We start from the raw sequence: 18,174 nt of genomic DNA, 5'->3' as shown, positions 1-18,174 counted from the left end.
CCCCTATGTAGCAATAATGACACTATTAGCACTTTCTTACATTGGATTGGGCAGCAGATAGGCTTCCTGCTGCAGAACACTGTGCTAATTTATAATGCTTATATCTTATTCTAAAAGATTGAGTTAGAGAAATGGGGAAAGACTGTTGGGAGTTTGTGTTATGAAGAAATATCTTCACTCTTTGATGGTTTTAATATAAATTTTTAATAATGCTTTTTGTTGTTTAAAGGAGGGAGAAAAAACTTTTTTACCTCCCTGTAATGTGTGAATGTTTGTGAGATGCCTGCAAGTGGAGAAAGAATCACAGCTTTGACCCTAAACATTTTGGAGAGTTCTAATGTTAAAGGTATGGCTTTTATATCTAGTGAGAGGTTTCAGAAGCATGTGTTTGTTTTTCAAATCTGACCAACTCTGAAAGTCTGACTCAGACACAGAAAAATGAATCCATAAAAATTTCCAGCCATTTGCAGTTCAGGAGAAGTCTTCCTTGATGCCTAGTCAAAGGCAAGACTTCAAGTAAACTGTACAATGAATAGTTTTCTACTACTAATCAAAGTGTGGTTTAATTGGAGAGAGGTTCTTACTATGAAGCCGTTTTCATTTTCATGTTGAAAATATTATGTTTTGCAAACTACAATATAAACTTCAAAGAAAATCTACAGTCTGATTTAACTGATTTTTATAAACAACTTTATACCATTTCAGAATTTCTCATTGCTAACCACTGCACAGTGCTGTGAACAAAATGATGAAATTAATACTTAAGTTATGTGAATAATGTGTGGATACACAGTGCTCTTTACTATGCAGTAACACAGGACACATTAAAAAGTGTGGTAAATGTAATGCAATTGTACCTTTGCTGCTGCTGCTTTCATATATGGATCATAACACAGCTGACTCTGCATGTGCTGGCTGAGCTGTGGAACTCAGCTTCACTGATGCAATCTCAGTCTGTGCTGATCTGGGCACCTAGGCTGGGCACCTAGGAAACCAGCCTGCCCAGATCAGATGCTAAGGAGTGTTCTCAGCTGATTAACTTTTAAAAGTATTTTCTCTTCCCTTGCATGCTCTGTAGTATGAGGAGGAATTCTGTCACTGGAGATTTTAATCTGCCTCTGGACATACGATGGTTGTAAGACTTCTCTCAATTATTTACTTTGACATAAGTCTCTGAAAAATAACTTGGCTCAAAAATTGTTTGTTTCTATAACACTAGCTCTAGGGTTTTTATAATATTAGTCCAGGTATATCCATGTGCTACTTAAAAAAAAATTAAAGTAGTTGCAAAAAGCATATAACAATTGATAAAGTAGTAAAGCAGTAAAGACCTATTAGAAACAACTAGTCTGCATATTTTAAATCAACTAAAAGGTATAGAAATGGAAGAGGCGCACCAATGTCTTAATCTAATTTTAAGCAAAAGGCTTGAAAGTATTCAATTAAAAAATGACTGCATAATGGCTACATGTTATTTTCCTCTTACCTTACAGTAACACTAAAAATTTTGCTTGGATAGTCAGAGACCAGTAGAAAATGAGAAAAATATGGCTTACACCTCAGCTCTCAGTCAGCACAGGGATGCTCTGGCACAGCCTGGAGTTATCACACCTCTGTGTCTGTAGGTGCCTCTTGGCAGCTGCTTTGCTCAGAACTGATCTCTGTCAGGGCAGCACCTGCAGTACCAAGAGCATCCCACCTGCCGTCTCTCCCTTGGGCAGCGGGGAGAGGAGTGGACCTGCCTTCAACCACAGATGACTGCAGCTCTGCCAAGAGCTCCTCTGCTTTCTGGGGCGGATGTTCAGGCCCAGAATTTCTGTCCCAAGCTGAGGGCTCAGCATCACAGAAACTGTACCAATGTGTGTGGAGCAGAGTGTGGAAGGTGGACCCTGCAGATGAAGCTCTCCAAATCCCCTCCATGTGGCTCTGCTTCCCAACCAGCTGGCTGTCAGCACTGGTCTGTCTATTTAATGGTTTTGTTTCATTAGTGTGTTTGAAGGGCAGAAATGAAATATTGGAGTCTGATGGGGTTTGTAGTCAGGTTTCAATACAGTAAGGTCCATGCTTAATAAGACCTTGGAGCTAAAAGTCATCTTAATGTTTTGTACAGTGACAGCCTTACTGAAGGAACATAAGAAAATCCATAAGCACAGTGCAGAGGTAGAAATTCCCATGTGTGTAAGTACCAGGCTGTGTTAGTCTGGTTTTGTGTACTTTAGATAGATGTGTTTACTTTAATTTATTGGCAGGATTGTGTTTGAACTTAACCAATTACTAGTTATAAAGTTGAAATGTCTTATGGATATAGGCATTACATGACTATAAGAGGACTTTGGCTCCATCCAGTACTTTGTCTTTCATAGGCTAACATCTATAATTTCAGTGTCCATCTAAAGCTTGGTGTGTCTCAGTTGTATCAGATTATCACAGAATCATGGATTCATTTAGATTGGAAAAGCCCTCTCAGACCATCGAGTCCAACCATTTCCCCAGCACTGCCAAGGCCACAACTAACCCATGTCTCCAAGTCCCAGATCCACACGGCTTTTAAATCCCTTCATGGATGGTGACCCCACCACTGCCGCAGGCAGCCTGTGCCAGGCCTTGACAAACCTTCTGATGAAGAAATTTTTCCTAATATCTCATCTAAACCTCCCTTGGCACAATTTGAGGCCACTTCCTCATGGTTTATACTACAAATTTAGAGTTACATTCCTTAAATTTCCTCCTGTTTTGTACTAGTATGAGGCGTCTAGCCTAATACAGCCTTTTGCTTTACTGAAGTGAGCATGGATTAGGATCCTATTTTTGTCACTTGCCTATATGAATATACCCTCTGGTTCCAATAGGACAAAAAGATGGAGTGAGTTATATCTTATAGGTATATAGTGGTTTATTTTTAATTGAGAAAGAATTTTTATGGGTGCTAAGTTTTATTTTCTGCATTTCAGAGCAGTAGGAAATCTGGTTCTGAAAATGTCTTCCCATTAGAACTGAGATCATTTACTGTGGTGGATCCTCATGGCAGTGCCTGCTCTCTACTCAAGTGCAAGTGCATGGGCTTTGGAACAGGACTGGTTCCAGATGGCTGAGGACTTACACTGCAAGTGAGGAAGTATTTTCAATAAACATGTTCTAGTATGCGTGAAGACTCTTAAAGAAGAGGATCAGAGAGTCCAAGCTGTACTACTCCTACAGATGTTTAAAAATACGTATTTTCTGTTCTTGTTAAGCTCTGCCTCACTAAAGGAAATCATTTTTGTTTCACACAAAGCCTTCTTTGTGCAACAGGAGAACAGCAGTGGAGTTTCAGCCTCTTCTGCCTGTTTTCTCGTTCTGCAGAGCACATGTGAGATTCCAGGGCAGGACAGGCTGACAGACGTGTGTTGGCCTGGTCCAGGAGGTGAGGGTGTTGCACATCTTCACCAGCCTCAGCAGGTCAGCCTTGTGTCCGTGCACAGCTATGCAAATGCAGCGTTGGTGAAGTATTCTTGGGATGCTGTGGTCATACTCGAGCCTTTTTTCTTTAAGGCAAAGAAAGACAAAAGTGTCTCCCACGACTTCTAACCTACTGTGACACCCTTATCACTAAGATAAAGTGACTCCATTAGCAGTGCAAGGTTACACAGCCCTGACATCTGTGTACCCTGTAATCCCTACGTATAGAACTCGTCTGTAACCAGTGGTGATTACTTTTCTTTTTGCTCTTTGGAAACATAATTTACCGTGTTAAGGAAGACCTTTGAGTTCTTCCCAAAATGAGCTTGTAAGCTCTAGATCTTCATTTTATTTTGACAGAAAAGTAGAAATGTCTTATGTTTCTTGGATTACTGTTTTATAATCTTAACTAATTAAAAACAAAATCCAAATTCTGCCTTGGCAACATTTATTCATTCAGAATCCCAGAATTATCAAGACCAAGTTACTAATGATAAACTTTAATAGAATCTTGTTGTGTGTGTTACTTAGCAACATACTGTTTAGAAGCTTGTCATGGTTTAACCCCAGCTGACAGCTCAGCCCCACACAGCCACTTGCTCACTTCCCCCTCGATGGGATGGGGGAGACAGTCGTAAGGTAAGAGTGAGAAAACTCATCAGTTAAGAACAGTTTAGTAATTAATAATGAATTAATAATTAATAATGAAAATTGGGTGGAAACTCATTTCTGTTGTGATAATCTTTTTATATTCATTGCAGGTTAATCATAGGCTGGATTAATCAGCAACCCACTTACAAAGTCTGCTTATGAAAAATGCTGTAATGGCTTTGTAATTGTAATGGTTCCACATCTTAATTTTCCCTGAGCCCTTTGTATGCCCCTAAGTAGTGCTCCTTTAGTAAGGCCTATGTCTCCATTTTAGGGCAGAGTGTAATTGATGGAAATCCTGGGAGTTAATGGAGAGTTAACACAGAAAACCCCAAGGTGTTTGGCCTGACAGGCAAGTGCCACTGTTGACGTGGCTGCAGTTTCCTCAGACAATGGAGGAAACTACCCTGTGACTCAGCGCAGACACTAGGGAGGGGTTGTGGTGTTTTGGTTTGTCAGGTTGTTGGGTTTTTTGTCCTCACCTTTAGTGGAAACTTCCAGTATTTTTCTTTTGTTTCCTCTGACTTTGTGCTTATGGCGAGTCAAGAGCGGGACTACTTGTCTGCTGTGAAGATCTGTTAAAAAAAGAAAGCTGGTTTACTTCCCTTTTTACCTTACCATTTATAAGTCTCTTATTGGAAGAGCTCTCTTTTGGAACCAGTACACAAACCAAATCCGGCTCTGCCAAAGCCTTCAGATTTGACTGGGAGGGCATGATGCCTTAGTTCAGTTGCTGTTGCTGCAAAGTGCCTTGTGCCTTTGCTGCTGTGCCACCAGGGGCTGTTACTGAGCATTGTCGTCTTCTGCCGTAGGCAGGTGCCTGTCACCTGAAAATGGTATTTCAGGAGCTGCTGTGGAAGATTTGAGAGCTGAGGTCATGGGAGGCAGCGACGCACGAGCGAGCACAGCAGAACCTGTTTAGTCGCAGCCTAATTATCACTAGAGGGAGCTGGTGGAATTCTTGGGACTCTTCGTCTTCTGAGCGCTGGCAGAAAGTCCCGCGGGCAGGACCCGACCCCAGAGGAGATGGCTGCGTGAGGGAACGCTGCTCTGGAATGAACACGTCTGTAGTTCTGCAGCATTAACTTCTGTGTTTTGGTGCACGAGTGACACGACTACTTTTAGCTGTAATTATAATACAAAGGAAAACTCCTAATTCAGGAACTTAGTCTTTCCCCACCCTCCAAGGCAATTGTGGTTCATCAGAATGGCACCACATCTTTGAGTTTGAAGGACCTTGTGAAAGGAGCAGCCACACTAAAGCACCGTATCTAGTACAGGCACCATACGGCAAACAGGTGTTTTGCAGATTTACACACAATAGTCTCAGTTGTGTTGTTCCAGTATGTTACCTTAAAAAAAGACTAAGAATTAATTAACTCATAATCAGCATTAAATGGTATTTTCTTCTGCTTTTCTCTGTTAAACGTTGCTCAAGTGAAAAGACATCTTCGGTGGTCTGATTTGTTATTTAACCATAGTTTTTAATTGTTAGGGGGGTTATTTTTTGAATAATTTTTAATAATGTTTTGAGTTTTTTAAATAATTCTGTCCTATTAAATATGTATGCTACCTTTGTATAGCATTTTTGAGGTCTCGATGGACCACTTGGAGGAGCATGACAGAAATAGCTGGCTTTGTGATTGACAGCCATTTTAAGGACCAGCTGGTAGCAAAAATTCGGTGCACTGTGTGTATGTTGTTAAGTGGACTTCGGAGTCCTAACTGAAATGATGATAGCGAAGGTTCATGGAAGGGTGGGACTGAAGTTTAGGAAATGATCTTTCAAAAGTCTTGTGGTCATGTCTGATTTGCTTTTCTCATTGTGATTCAGCTACTACCAAAACTGAAGGATAGGCAAGGACAGGCAGCATGCTGCAGTATCAGTCATGCAAAGGTGAAAGACACGTTCAGTTTACACATTCAATTTTGCATCCTTCTGCTATGGAATCAATACGTAGACTGTTCTCAGCCAAGCAGCAGTTGTGGGACTGTTCAGCAGGAATAATTTAAAAAATTTGATATGAACTTACTAATGGCTAATTCCAGAGGCAAGACTGTGTGAGCAATGCTAAAGAAACAAAACGGGGAATGAATTTCTTGATTTTCTGTTTTCTTCCCTTTTTTTTTTGAGCCTACAGATCTAAAATATGTGGTATGATAGGGGTGATCTTTCTTTTGCTAGATTGTAGCCTCACTACCCACAGGATCACTATATGAGAAACAGAAAAGTGCTTAATGTCTGACTTTAGTACCACAAAAGCCAAGACATAATCATGGTATTTTTTGTTCCGTGTTCTCAGTTGGCTGTCTTTTACTGGATGCCTGGTTTGTGCAGGTTGCTGCAGGGAGTGGGAGACACCAGTGGCACATAGTGAGTCTGAAGACTCTGTTCATCATGCTGGGCTATGCGGAGATCGTATGCTGAGCTAATGCCAATTTTCTAATCCATACAGCCATCATAACAAACACACACTGTAGAGCAGAGGATGCTTATGGTGATGCAGTGATGGTAAAGCCTCATGCTTGTTTAATTTTTACAAGAATGTCACACTTTTAGGGATAGACTAGAAACAGAAAATGCAAACCTGTGTGTAAATAGTACAGTACAAGGGAAACAAACTTTTGTTGGCTATTTTGCATGGCCAAGGTTTCACCCACAGGCTGTGGCAGAAATAGAAATAGCATTTCATTGTCCCATGTCCTACTTTTATCATCATAACACTGTTGTAAGAATTAATGAATGCAGGCTACAGCATGGTTTTGTATGTCACCAGAAAACAGTTTTTGAAGTGGTTTATTTGATCATGGCATTGCAAGTCTATGGTAGTAATAGTTGTTTTTAAGTAAGGTTTATGGGTTCTTCTTTAGAGGGAGGAATTTCTATACACTCATTTAGTTGTAGCTCTGCCCTGATTGTAAGCTTTTGAGTCTCCAAACTGGTTGGTTAAATGTCAAAACTACTTTTGTTGCATCATTGCTGACTCCTCTTAGGTCAGCATTGTTATTAATAAATTAATTCTTCTCTGTATGTGTCAATGTGTGTTGTTGTGTAGAAGTGTGGGCAGTCACTCCAAGCTGACTTCTGTGGCTCAGATCAGTTTTCTCTCTCAAAGTGGTGGCAGAGGTAGCAAGCAAGCACACGCATGTTACAGCCGGGTGAGGAGCAATTGCTCTCATGTGCTCGGGGGAACAGGTGGTTGCTCGTACTCGTTAAGTAGCTCATTAGTTGATCTGAGGAGCTGTGAGGTAATTAATAAAAGTAATCTAGAAACTTTCTTCTGTTTGTGGCCAGGAGACCACAGGCACCAAGGACTTCATGGGGAGCACTTTCCTCTCATGACTGTCCAGGTTGAGTTTGGCAACCAACGTACTTTTGGGAGGTGGAGAGGACAGTCACAGCTACAGCACGGTGTTGTTGTGGATGACGGCTGGAAAACATGGGCGATGCATCACTTGGACATGGAGAAATGGACGGGTCAAAGGGAGTCAGGGCTGTTCTAAGGTCACCAAAGCTCTGCCTGCATAGCTGGCCATGAGCCTGCCCTTAAATTAGCCAACAGGTGGCTGCACATTGCCAGTACTTTCCCAGCAGTTGTCTGAGCTAGTATTGGCCTCTGTGAGCAACCACCTACTAAACAGTAAAAGAACAGATGAGAATGGCTTACAAGGGAATACAAGTGAGAATTCATAACCTCTGTCGATACACGTTGTGTTGCCCAGTCTTTCCAAATGCATCAGTGCAGCCCTTGGTGTTATGACTGTGTCTCATCTGCGGATGCCTGACAGTTACCACACCCTGCCAGTGCTTTAACAAGAAGCATTTCCCTCCATTAACCTTTTACTGATGGTGGGTGGGACCAGAAGTTCTGCAAGAAAAGTTTAATATTGAGCCTTTCTTGTAGAAGCTGTAGCATAGGGTGTCCAAATGGCAGTGATGTTAGTGAGGTCCCCTTGATTCACATCTGATCAGGTTTTGTAATGTAAAAAAATTGTATTTGCTTCAAGGCTTCTTATTTGTTTCTCTCTTTGCATTGTTTTCAAGGCAGTTGGAAGACATGTCATGTGTCTGTTTCAGCTGTGTCTCTTGACTGCTGTCTTTTAGCAAACTGTGCCCAGGGGTGTCTGTAAGGCAGCGTAAAGCAGTAGGACTGACCATTTGGTGTGTTAGAAGAAACTGTTGGGAACATTGTTACATGTTATGTTTTTCAATCCATTTTTCTGGCATCTTTAGGTCAGGAGCTTGCTTATATTTGCTTGGAAAACACTGATGCAGATGTTTTATCCTTTGTCTAGTTATAAGGAATGAGAACCTGTTCTGGTGCTAAAATAGTAAAAGAAAAAAGCCAACAACAAATCATTGAGTTGGGGAGGATTAACAAGCTTAGTGCTGGGGACTTGGCATAGCTGAGCTAGAGAAATCTAATTTCCACGAAGGGAGCAGCAGCCAGACTGTCCTGACAACGTGGCAGAGGGCTGAGGAAAGAGAGTTCTGTGGCATCTTCAGCTCACAGGAGTCTTACAGCATCAGTGTGCAGCAGGTTCAAATGTAGTAGCCCAGTGGGGAAACTGAGCTTGGTTTGCTTGACCCTGTTGCTGACAACGTGCTGTCTGGTGTCATGGGGCTGGGGCAGTCTGTCCAACTGGATACTTATTTTGCAGATAGCCTTCCTCCTGCCCTGCTTGATTTCCTCTTTAGTGGAGGGATGTAGGTGTTTCCAGGATTACTGTTGGCACTAAAATATAATAATGGAGTTCAGGTATCAACTTTTTTTGTGTGGCACTTTGCTGTTGCAGCTCACCTTCTTCTGTTGGTGCTAGATGTGGTCGTAATTTACTTTTGTAGGAGAAATATGATACTTCCCAGTTTTCTTTTTCTTGATAAAATTCTGTGGTCTTATGGGGTTTGGGTAGGGGCTTTTTGATAAACTGCTCCTCTTTACAATAGGTAAACTTAGGACTTGTCCAAAAATATAGCAAGTGTTTCCAATACACTGTTGAGCTGGAGAAAGTAATTTCTGTTATTTCTGTTGGGCTGGTTGAGGAGCAGATACAGAAAGCTGGAGAACATTCAACTTTTCAGAGCTTAAATGTAGAGAACTCTTCTACTGTTTTTGAGATCTTCTGCTTTTTGGCATCAGGAAACACTAGTTTCTTTCTAACATCTCCATTTTGTGAAAGAAGTAGACTTCTGTCTTCCTGCTGCAACAGAAGAGCCAAAGCAACAAGGACTATTGAGGTGGGGGGTTTGTTTTATAGAGGGGCTGCTGGATCCTTCCATGTGAAAATAGCGTTGGTATTAGGTACCTCAATAATTGGACAAGGCATCTAATTTTAGCCGCTTCTCTCCATGAAGGGTTAGTGTCCTGCCCTATGCAGCACTGTTGTGCTGACAGACTTTAACCTGCAGAGTTGATGACCTGGGGACACAAGCCAGTTGCTGTAATTGTTTATGAACCGTCTTGTCCTGCCAGGGGAGGATAGGAAAATCTTTGGCAGTGGTCCTACCTGCTGGACCTTAGTGTGCTATCAAAATTGCTTCACTGCCCCTTTGATGATCTTGTCCTTCCTGTACCACTGCTATAGGTACTTCTAAGCCAGAGCTGAGGGCTGGACCTAGGATCTAAACTTAGGATTTAGTCTAGACTTCTATTGGATTTAATAACACTGGGTACTGGATTTTAATATGTGTTCTTTGTCTGTGGTAGGCATCAGAGCTACAGAAATTGTCCTGTGAGAGAGAAACAGTGGAGTTTCCCATGGGCCATGTGGAAGCACATGTGAGGGTGTACGCAATTATCTCACCTCTCCAAGTGCAAACTCTGTGGTTCTTGTATAAAAGACTCAAAACCCAATTCTGGTTTTGTTTACACTAGTGTAAACTCAGATGGTGCTGGAGCATGTCACAGGCTGCCACTTGGGCCCTGCTCTTTCTCAGATTCAGAAGCCTGTGTTTGCCTACTGCTTGTCTGTGAGTACATTTCGTAGTTTAAAACTCAATATGCCCACGATGCATTCCAAAAATCCACCGCTGCTCAACTTGCCAAGCAGTAAAATTAGGATTTATGAAGCAAACAGGCCCACAAAGTAAAAAAGCTCAAGATTTTTGTAATCTATATGAACTACTATTGTATTGTTGGAGGGGTGTTGGTTCTAACTGCAGCCTGAAATGCCTCATATGCTTTATTTTAAATATAGAATTGATTTTAAATATAGGAAGTTCTTGATTATGTAAAATTTTATTTCAATCAAGTGTTTAGAAAACCATTAAGTAGGTTATAAATAGAACAGTTTTTAAACCTATGTCCCTGTGGCCATCTGTATGCTGTGCTTGTTGAGGTGGGAGGAAGGGTATTGGGTGGGGTGTTTTGTGGAGGAGTGGTTTGGGTTTTTTTAGTGTAACACAATAAAAGGACTTTTCAGTTGAGCAGCCATCTCCTTCTGCAGAGGAAACTTGCAGGTTAATGTTTATGCTTGTTTTAGTCATCAGAGGTGAGGTGCACAATAATGGCCAGCCCGTGTTTCTACAATTGGAGGATATTTCTCATGATGAAGGAAGTCTCCAAGGTCAGCAGCTACAATACCCGGAGAAGTTACATCACAAACATCACAGGCCCACAGCTGCACCAGGCTGCTCTCTCCCCACCCCTTCCCCCCGCCTTTTCTTTTTGTACACTCTCCCTCAGCTTAAGTGTTGCTCACATCTCTTGCAAGTATACCGTGGATTTGATTTGGGCTTGTGTTTACTGTGTTATTTAGCTGTTAAACACACCCCCCCTCAAAAAAACCCAAAACTGAACCTGAATGAGTGTTTTTGAAAAAATCTCACTATAATTTTCTGATATCCTGTACATTCCCAAATTCAGGTTGTCTACTTCTGTTTTTGCGGTGAGAATTATGTTGTACTGTGATGATAGTAGTAGCAGCAGCACCTCCTAGATCTAGTCTGGGCCTGTGCATTTTACCTCTTGTCATGTGATGGGAGTGGGCATGACAGCTCACACCTCTCTGTTGAGCTGTGTATATGTGAAGAAGAAAACTTTGGGCTATTTTAGCAAAATCTGCATGAGGGAAAAGATAAAAGGCTAGATCTTAATTTTTATAGGTCACTTTGTATCTCCCTTTACTATGCGAGTTAATCTTACTGGTACATGTTTTGGAAACTCCTGATAAAATCTGTTTCTCTCTCGGTACTTTTTTGTGTGTGTGTTTCTATACATGATATTTCAGTGCAAGGACTGTCTTTTAGAATCCTGCTTTTTTAAAGTAGTATTTTTCACCAGTGGTTCAGCTATTACCAAGCTCCTTACCAAATGGCTATTAATCTAAATTCAGCTTGTCTTATAATGGCAAGAATAAGGACACTCCTTAGAAGCCTACCTGTTCATTTTATTTGTTTTCTAACCTCCTGGTGAGGTTTGCTGTTGTTCCATCAAAAGGACAGCACAGTGAGAGATTGCTCTGCGTACTGCTCATTGCTGCAGACCTTATTCTGTTTGTACCCAAAACTCTGACTCAGTACTATTGATGTCAGCTCAGTCTTTCCCTGGCTTCAGGTTGTTCTGAATCAGTCTATAAACCTAAAATTCAAAGCTTCTTCTAACAAAGAAAACAAAACCTTTTTTCTTCAGTTCCCAACAGAACTTGTGTTGTGGTTTAAGCCTGTTGTTCACGTCTAATCATGTTCACCAGTGATCATTTCAAGCATCATATATTAGAGTGAAATTACCTAGTATTCAATATTTCCTTGATTGCGTTTGGTTCATCAACAATTACTGCATTTAAAAAGGGCGGTGGCGTTCTGCCGTCCCTGCTCCCTCGCTCTGCAATTGGGAAGGGTGGTTAGGAAGGGTTGTAAACGTCATCCAGGTAGCTAAGGTAATCCCTGGTATTTAAGGAGGTGAGAATAAACACTGGTCTTCTTTTAGGTGTGGACAGGTATGAGATTGACTAGTCCGATCCAACGTAAGGAGAATTTGTAAAGCTGAGGACATGTGTTTTGGAAGGTGTGCTAGATGTGTTGGTTATAAGTTGCTCATCCTTGCCCTGCTCTGCATTGTGGCCAACATTTTACTTTATTTTCCCAATGGCGAAACAAGATTTGCTTCAGAGCATCACCTTGGCAAATACGTAGAGTGCCTTCATGGCATTCTAGGTGGAGGCCTTCTGGTAAGTAGTGGCCTGGTGGCTTTTTTCAGGTTTATTTTGGAACTATTTCGTACGGCTCTTCTTTTACCAATTGCATTAAATAATTCATCAAATATCTCATCAGCAGGAAACTCTGTAGTTGTATAAAAAAAAATTAACTATATTATCCTAGAGGTGTTATTAATTACTGTTGCTTATCTTATCTGCAAGATTATGTCAGTTTAAAGCTAAAAAAATCATAGGGTCTAGGTCACAGAATCCAAATGCAAGCCAAGCCTCTCAGCAGGTCACAGTTTGCATAAAGGGTTAATTTTTTTTTTTTTTTGTTATTGAACCATTGTCCTTTTAAATCTCCCTAACTAACTAGCATTTACTTACAATTCCTTAGTTTCTGTTATCTGAGAGGTTGACAGTTATTTCTCTACCTTAGCTACTTATTGGACTTGATGATTTAAGGGTTGGACTTGATGATTTCAGAGGTCTTTTCCGGCCTGGTTGATTTCATGATTCTATTCAGAGGAATCGAGTAGCAGTTGTCAAAGCTTTGCACTTGAGTAACAGCAAAGGATGAAGAATCGAGTATGTTCATGTTAATGTGAAGCTATTATTTTCTACCTTTTCAGTTTTGTGGACCACATTGTAGCATATTTAACTCCCCTGACTCCAGGCTTCCTTTTTCATCTGCTTTTAAAAGGCCTCAGAAAGAGGCTACAAGTCCTTTTCAACCCTTAACATTCTGTGATTCTGTGATCTTAAGGCATCTGCATATCACAGGTTGAAAACAATTGTGCTCTATGTAGTGAGAGGAGTTTACAGTGTGTTACAGCCCCATTGGAACCTAGACCGAGATTTGCAAAGACTGGGCTTCACACAAGAGAATAATACAAGTGAAATCAATGGAACTGCTCCTGCAACACACTTGTACGACTTCTTCTAGACCTGCAGCACTGGGGCTCAGCAGTAGGTCTGAGTAAGGGCTGACAAGTATGTGTCTGTTCAACTGGATAGTTCTTATTTTAGTTTCTTGTTAAATAAGTCTATGCAGTTTGCAGGTAACTCTTTACTCTTTCTGTATGATTTTCCAGAGTACTCCTGGGTGTAGATTCTTTATAAGTGGACTCTATTAAAGTGCTGTTTGTGCTGGTGGGAGGATCCTCTTTTTTAATCAGCTCTGCTCCTTCTTGATTTTATGTTAAAAGCTCTGGAGTATGGATAATTTATGTTTCTTACAGATAGCTTCTGCTCTGTTACTTTGCATTTCTGTCACTGGAAACCGGTAGATGTCTGTAATGAGATGTTTGCCTGAATTGGGCAAAATATTGCTAGACTTTCTACACCAGTCAGACTGGTTTGTCACACAAGCAGTGACGACTGCTCTTAAGTAACTAGTATATTGGCAGTAGCTGGTTTTTAGATAAATAATTGAGACATCTTGTAGTCTCATTTAGCAGAAAGTGAATGCCTTCTTTTGCAAAGCGTTTTGTTTGCAGGATACAGGCTCTTTCTGCACTTAAGTGCTGTGTATAAACAAAGTGGCAGTAGAAATACACCTGTCCTGGGGTATCCTGGCGAGATGACTACTGTGTTAAATAGGAGTAAAGCTGAATCACCTGTAGAGGCTGACCATCAAGAAGTAACATGAATGAATGCAGCGTGAGACTGTGTTTTATCTGCCCTCTCTGTGCAACCAAAACGAACGCTGTGTTTGCTCCATACCCAGGTACTCATTCCAGCTGCAGTGTTCATTGGGCTGCACAATGGGGACTGCTGTGGCTGCTTTGGCCATGGGGGCTGTGGGAAGAGCTGTGTGGTAAGTGAGCCTGTACACCCCAGTCCCAGCTAGTCCCAAACACAAGATGATGGCTGAGAGTTCATGTTTGTCTGCTGTGCAGATGCTGTCCTCCGTTCTGGCAGCCTTTGTTGGGATCCTTGGCTCTGGATACTGTATAATCATTTCAGCACTGGGCTTGTCTCAAGGACCATATTGTTTTACCCACCTACAGAGAAACTGGATCTATCCTTTCACTGATTCCTCTGGAGGGTAAGTTGTCTGTTCTTGAGGATGTTATATCTTACCCCACGTACACGTGGGCTTTATTCCAGTACCTTTCAGCAATAACCAGTAACGATATATCAAGATTCATTCATAATTTTATGCTTCTCGCTCACTAAAAGCTAAACAAATGGCATCAGTTACCCACACTGCTATAATATGAAACCAAATCAATAGAAAAAAAATATAATTATATATATAGTGTATAATATATATTATATACTCTATGTATATATTATATATAATTAAATCTATATATCATATACTGTTCACGTCCCTGAACATCTCTAACAAGTATAAAGTTTTATGATTTTGAGGGATTTTCAACCTATCAATAGTGGTTGTTATGAAATTTGTCATATGATTTGTGTAAGAGTCTGTTTTGTCAGGCTTGCTTCTGAAGTTGCTTTGTGTTAGCATGAAGTGGTACAGTGGCTGACAGAGCTTAAGGAGTGTTTGGATGATACTGTCAGGCACATGGAGTGACTCTTGGGGACAGTCCTGTGCAAGGTTAGGAGCTGGACTCGATGATCCTCGTGGGTCCCTTCCAACTCAGCATATTTGGTGATTCTGTGAAACTTTGCATGGAATAAACACTGATTTTTCTGTTCTCACTTGGAGTGAATATCCCTGGTGCAGTTACAGACTAGGCATAATTTGGTTCTAGTGTATGGTAAGCATCCACTCTGACACAATGTTAATACACTTTTAATTGCTGTGTACAGGTACTTATTTGAGTATAACAAGTGGTCTGAATGTCAAGAACCTCAAAACATCGTGCAGTGGAATGTCACCCTCTTTTCCATCCTCCTTGTCTTGGGAGGAATAGAGTTCATTCTGTGCTTCGTGCAGATAATCAATGGCATTCTTGGAGGGCTGTGTGGGTTGTGCAGTCACGAGGAGGTAAGTCGGTTGTAGTTATAACCCCGCTTCTCAGATGAACATGAAACAGTATTATTACTGATGCTACTGTGGAGTCTTACTCAGCAGTTACTTTTTAGATATTCATAAGCAACAAGTTCCCTGTGCAACAGATTTTATAGCCCAGTTGTGTTTAGCATTTTCATGTAGTGTTTGGTTGCGTGCGTTCAGCTGATTGCTCAGCTCTCACAGTGACATTAGTTAGTCTGCATGGGAGCAAGGAGCTGGAAGGCTTTTGTCTGCCCAGTGGCACATGTGATCATCAGCACTATATAGGTGATATAACTGAGACACTGATCTCTTGGTGGCTGTGGACTTTGCCTAAACCATGGTTGCATGGTGTGATGCTTGTTCTAACTGTATTGCATTAGCCTTGTGTTTTGCCCACAGCAGCTCATAAACTACTGATAATATGCTGCATGTAATGAAAACTGCAACATCCTGACCTTGCTTAGTAAAAGTAAGATAAGAGAAGGAATTAAATTTTACAGCTAATAAAATCTGCAGACAGGTCTGAAGGGGTTTTGAAGGTGGATTTTTTTGAGTGAGGAAAGGGAATTTCCTCCAAATTTCTTTAAAGCCTTGGTAAACAGTTTGGGTGTATTGTTAAAATCAGTGTCATAGTGGTAGTGTTAGCTTGAGGTATGAACCAGATATCATTTGTATCACACATTGTAGAAAAGAATGTGTTTCACATTTTTAATTGATATAGTTGAGTGTTGGGGCTTTTTCAAAGCTATTACTGTCTTCTTCCTCCTGTCTTCCATGGTCTAAATGCAGTACAGAAGAGGCATGCTATGGTTGTCTAAATTTGGTCAGGTTAATTTTTTCATTTATATTTGGGACACAATATTAGCATTCTTTCCATTAATATGTTAATATGTTTCTTTCTTTTTGTTCCCCCTGCAGACATATGTTTGCTAGAAACCTGACAATGCATTGACGTCGTGCATGTGTAATGCAATGAGTATTCTGTGGATTTTTTTTTAAACATTCCATGCATACTGAAATACACATTGTTGTCAAACTGTGCTGTTGCCATCAATTTAACTGACTTGGGGCCAGCCTTTGTTATGGGAGTCATATGCAGGTTTGTCACTAACCTGCCTGTACTTAAAGGCAAAACGTATCCTGAATTTCTTTGGTTCATTTTATCTTAGTACAGGTAGTTGCCTGAACACATCACTAAAGAGGCTTTATTTATTTTTTTTCTTTATACTGACACAACGGCTCTGTACTTTATCTCGCTTTCCCAATAAAGTTGCTCTTTCATTCTGATCTTGGAATGAACACAAACCAAATCTAGTCTGGCCTGGATATAAATGAATACTGGGTTTTGGGTGGATACATGCACTTCACCTTTTCAGGATTTTTCTGAACTTCCCCTGTATTTCACAAATAAAGATTTGTATTAAAAATACCCATCAGGTGTCAATGATTCCTTCCCTGCCCATGCTGAAACACTGCTTGCCTGGTCTTGGAGTAAAGGACAGTGGTGGCATGAGAATGTGGATATAATGCAGTCAGGTTATAACCTGCTTTTCCTCTCCAACAGGCTCTGCCAGAGTGGAACTGCTTCACTGCTTGGTTTGGATCATTTAGCTGAATCAACAAGGGTTCAGCAACAGCTCTGTGACAGATACAGCCGCACATGTGGAATCCTAGTCCTGGCTGGCAGTTCTCAAAGGGGTCCCCGTGCAGCTGAATCCAGCTGTGAGTCCCCTCTTTCCCCCCTAAGGGGGATCACCTTCTGACTGCTCCATTACAGGAGCATTACAGGACACAAAACAAAATGTGGGCCTGACTCTTGTTTTTTACCTCACTCAGTAGACCCTCAGGCCCCACAGTGTTGGGGGAATACAGTCCAAATTCAGGTCAGCAGAAACAGATTAATCTGAAATACCTGACTTCACCAGTAAGCAACCTGGAGGCATTATTGTAAGCTACTGGGCAAGAACCTCTGAGGTATAGCTTGTAGCATATTAGAGTGAATGTTTTATCACAAGTAAATCTGAATAACGTGCTGCCAACAGCATTGCTGGCAAGATCAGTATGCAGCTGGTAGTGGCAATTTTCAAGTGAAAACCAAAATGTGATGTGCTATTTACTTCAGAGAAATGAGTCTCACTTTTGGTATTTAGCTGTTAATGTTGTCTTTGAAAAGAGGCAAGTTGATTTCTATTTATGGGAGAAAAGCTCCCATGGGTGTCAGTGCATCCTTGGGCCATTTGTAACTAGGAGGATGGTCTTTAAAGGTAGACAGAAACTTGAGAGGTATCTCGGGCTGTCCACGCAGTCGAGTCTGCCCTGTACAAATGAGTATCTGAAAAAAAGAAATTAACTGTGAAATCAAAATTGTACACACACATCCACAGCAGCAAAAGAACTCACAGATGGGAAGAGTTTGTGTTTAGAATCTCAGGACACATGATTTTTGCAATAGCATTTATTCATACCTAAATACATAGAAGTAGTTGAGAGTTTTAATGACATTTGTTTGTTGTATTTATCCCTGTCTTGCTCTGCTATGGGAGGAAGGAAGGACAATATGTGCATGCAAGTGTATACACACAAAATTCCTTGCAGCTGTGCAATAGTGTCTTTGTATGTGAAGAAACACTGTTTGAAAAAATATCTGCAAGTTTAAATGGGTGTGGAAGGAGAGAAGCGGAGAAGAGGATCCCCAGTGGAGCCAGGTATAATGCCATGCAACTCAGAGATTTTTGCCTTTATGCTTGCATAATGGTTATTTGTCTTTCTGGTACACACAATTAATTAAAGAACTGAAACAATTTTAGAAATTGCAATAGATGGAATGATTAGGGTAGATTAGGATTTAAAACTTCAGCTCAGATCCATGTAGCATTAATGCACAACATTGCTACTCATTATTTATGTTGTTATGTAAAAAAAGACTAGTTGGATTCCTTTGTTGCCTGGTGCCTAGCACAGTGTTTTGGGAG

The 18,174-nt window shown here is 40.9% G+C and overlaps 1 protein-coding gene across 2 annotated transcripts; it reads left to right on the top strand.

Moving 5' to 3' along the window:
- The first annotated feature begins 8,928 nt into the window (after window positions 1–8,928).
- LOC116791947 (transmembrane 4 L6 family member 1-like) lies at window positions 8,929–17,803 on the top strand. 2 transcript variants are annotated; one of them, XM_032698475.1, is made up of 5 exons: window positions 8,929–10,656; window positions 13,958–14,047; window positions 14,130–14,278; window positions 15,016–15,193; window positions 16,121–17,803. In XM_032698475.1, the coding sequence occupies exons 1-5, from the start codon at window positions 10,597–10,599 to the stop codon at window positions 16,133–16,135; spliced, it is 492 nt and encodes a 163-aa protein (XP_032554366.1). In that variant the 5' UTR covers window positions 8,929–10,596; the 3' UTR covers window positions 16,136–17,803. The 2 variants fall into 2 exon arrangements, with proteins under 2 accessions (XP_032554366.1, XP_032554367.1); XM_032698476.1 differs by lacking the exon at window positions 8,929–10,656 and adding an exon at window positions 10,682–12,258.
- The last annotated feature ends 371 nt before the right edge of the window (window positions 17,804–18,174 follow it).

The sequence above is a fragment of the Chiroxiphia lanceolata genome, chromosome 10 (assembly GCF_009829145.1).
Source record: "Chiroxiphia lanceolata isolate bChiLan1 chromosome 10, bChiLan1.pri, whole genome shotgun sequence".
Taxonomy (NCBI): domain Eukaryota; kingdom Metazoa; phylum Chordata; class Aves; order Passeriformes; family Pipridae; genus Chiroxiphia; species Chiroxiphia lanceolata.
This window is presented reverse-complemented; position numbering and strand designations above follow the sequence as displayed.

Excerpts from the sequence above, each read along its gene's own strand:
- LOC116791947 (XM_032698476.1), top strand. The coding sequence starts at position 12,082 with ATGTGTTTTGGAAGGTGTGCTAGATGTGTTGGTTATAAGTTGCTCATC. Across the intron at positions 12,259-13,957 it reads TTCTAGGTGGAGGCCTTCTG|GTACTCATTCCAGCTGCAGT; the intron begins GTAAGTAGTGGC and ends CTCCATACCCAG. Across the intron at positions 14,279-15,015 it reads TTCACTGATTCCTCTGGAGG|GTACTTATTTGAGTATAACA; the intron begins GTAAGTTGTCTG and ends TGCTGTGTACAG.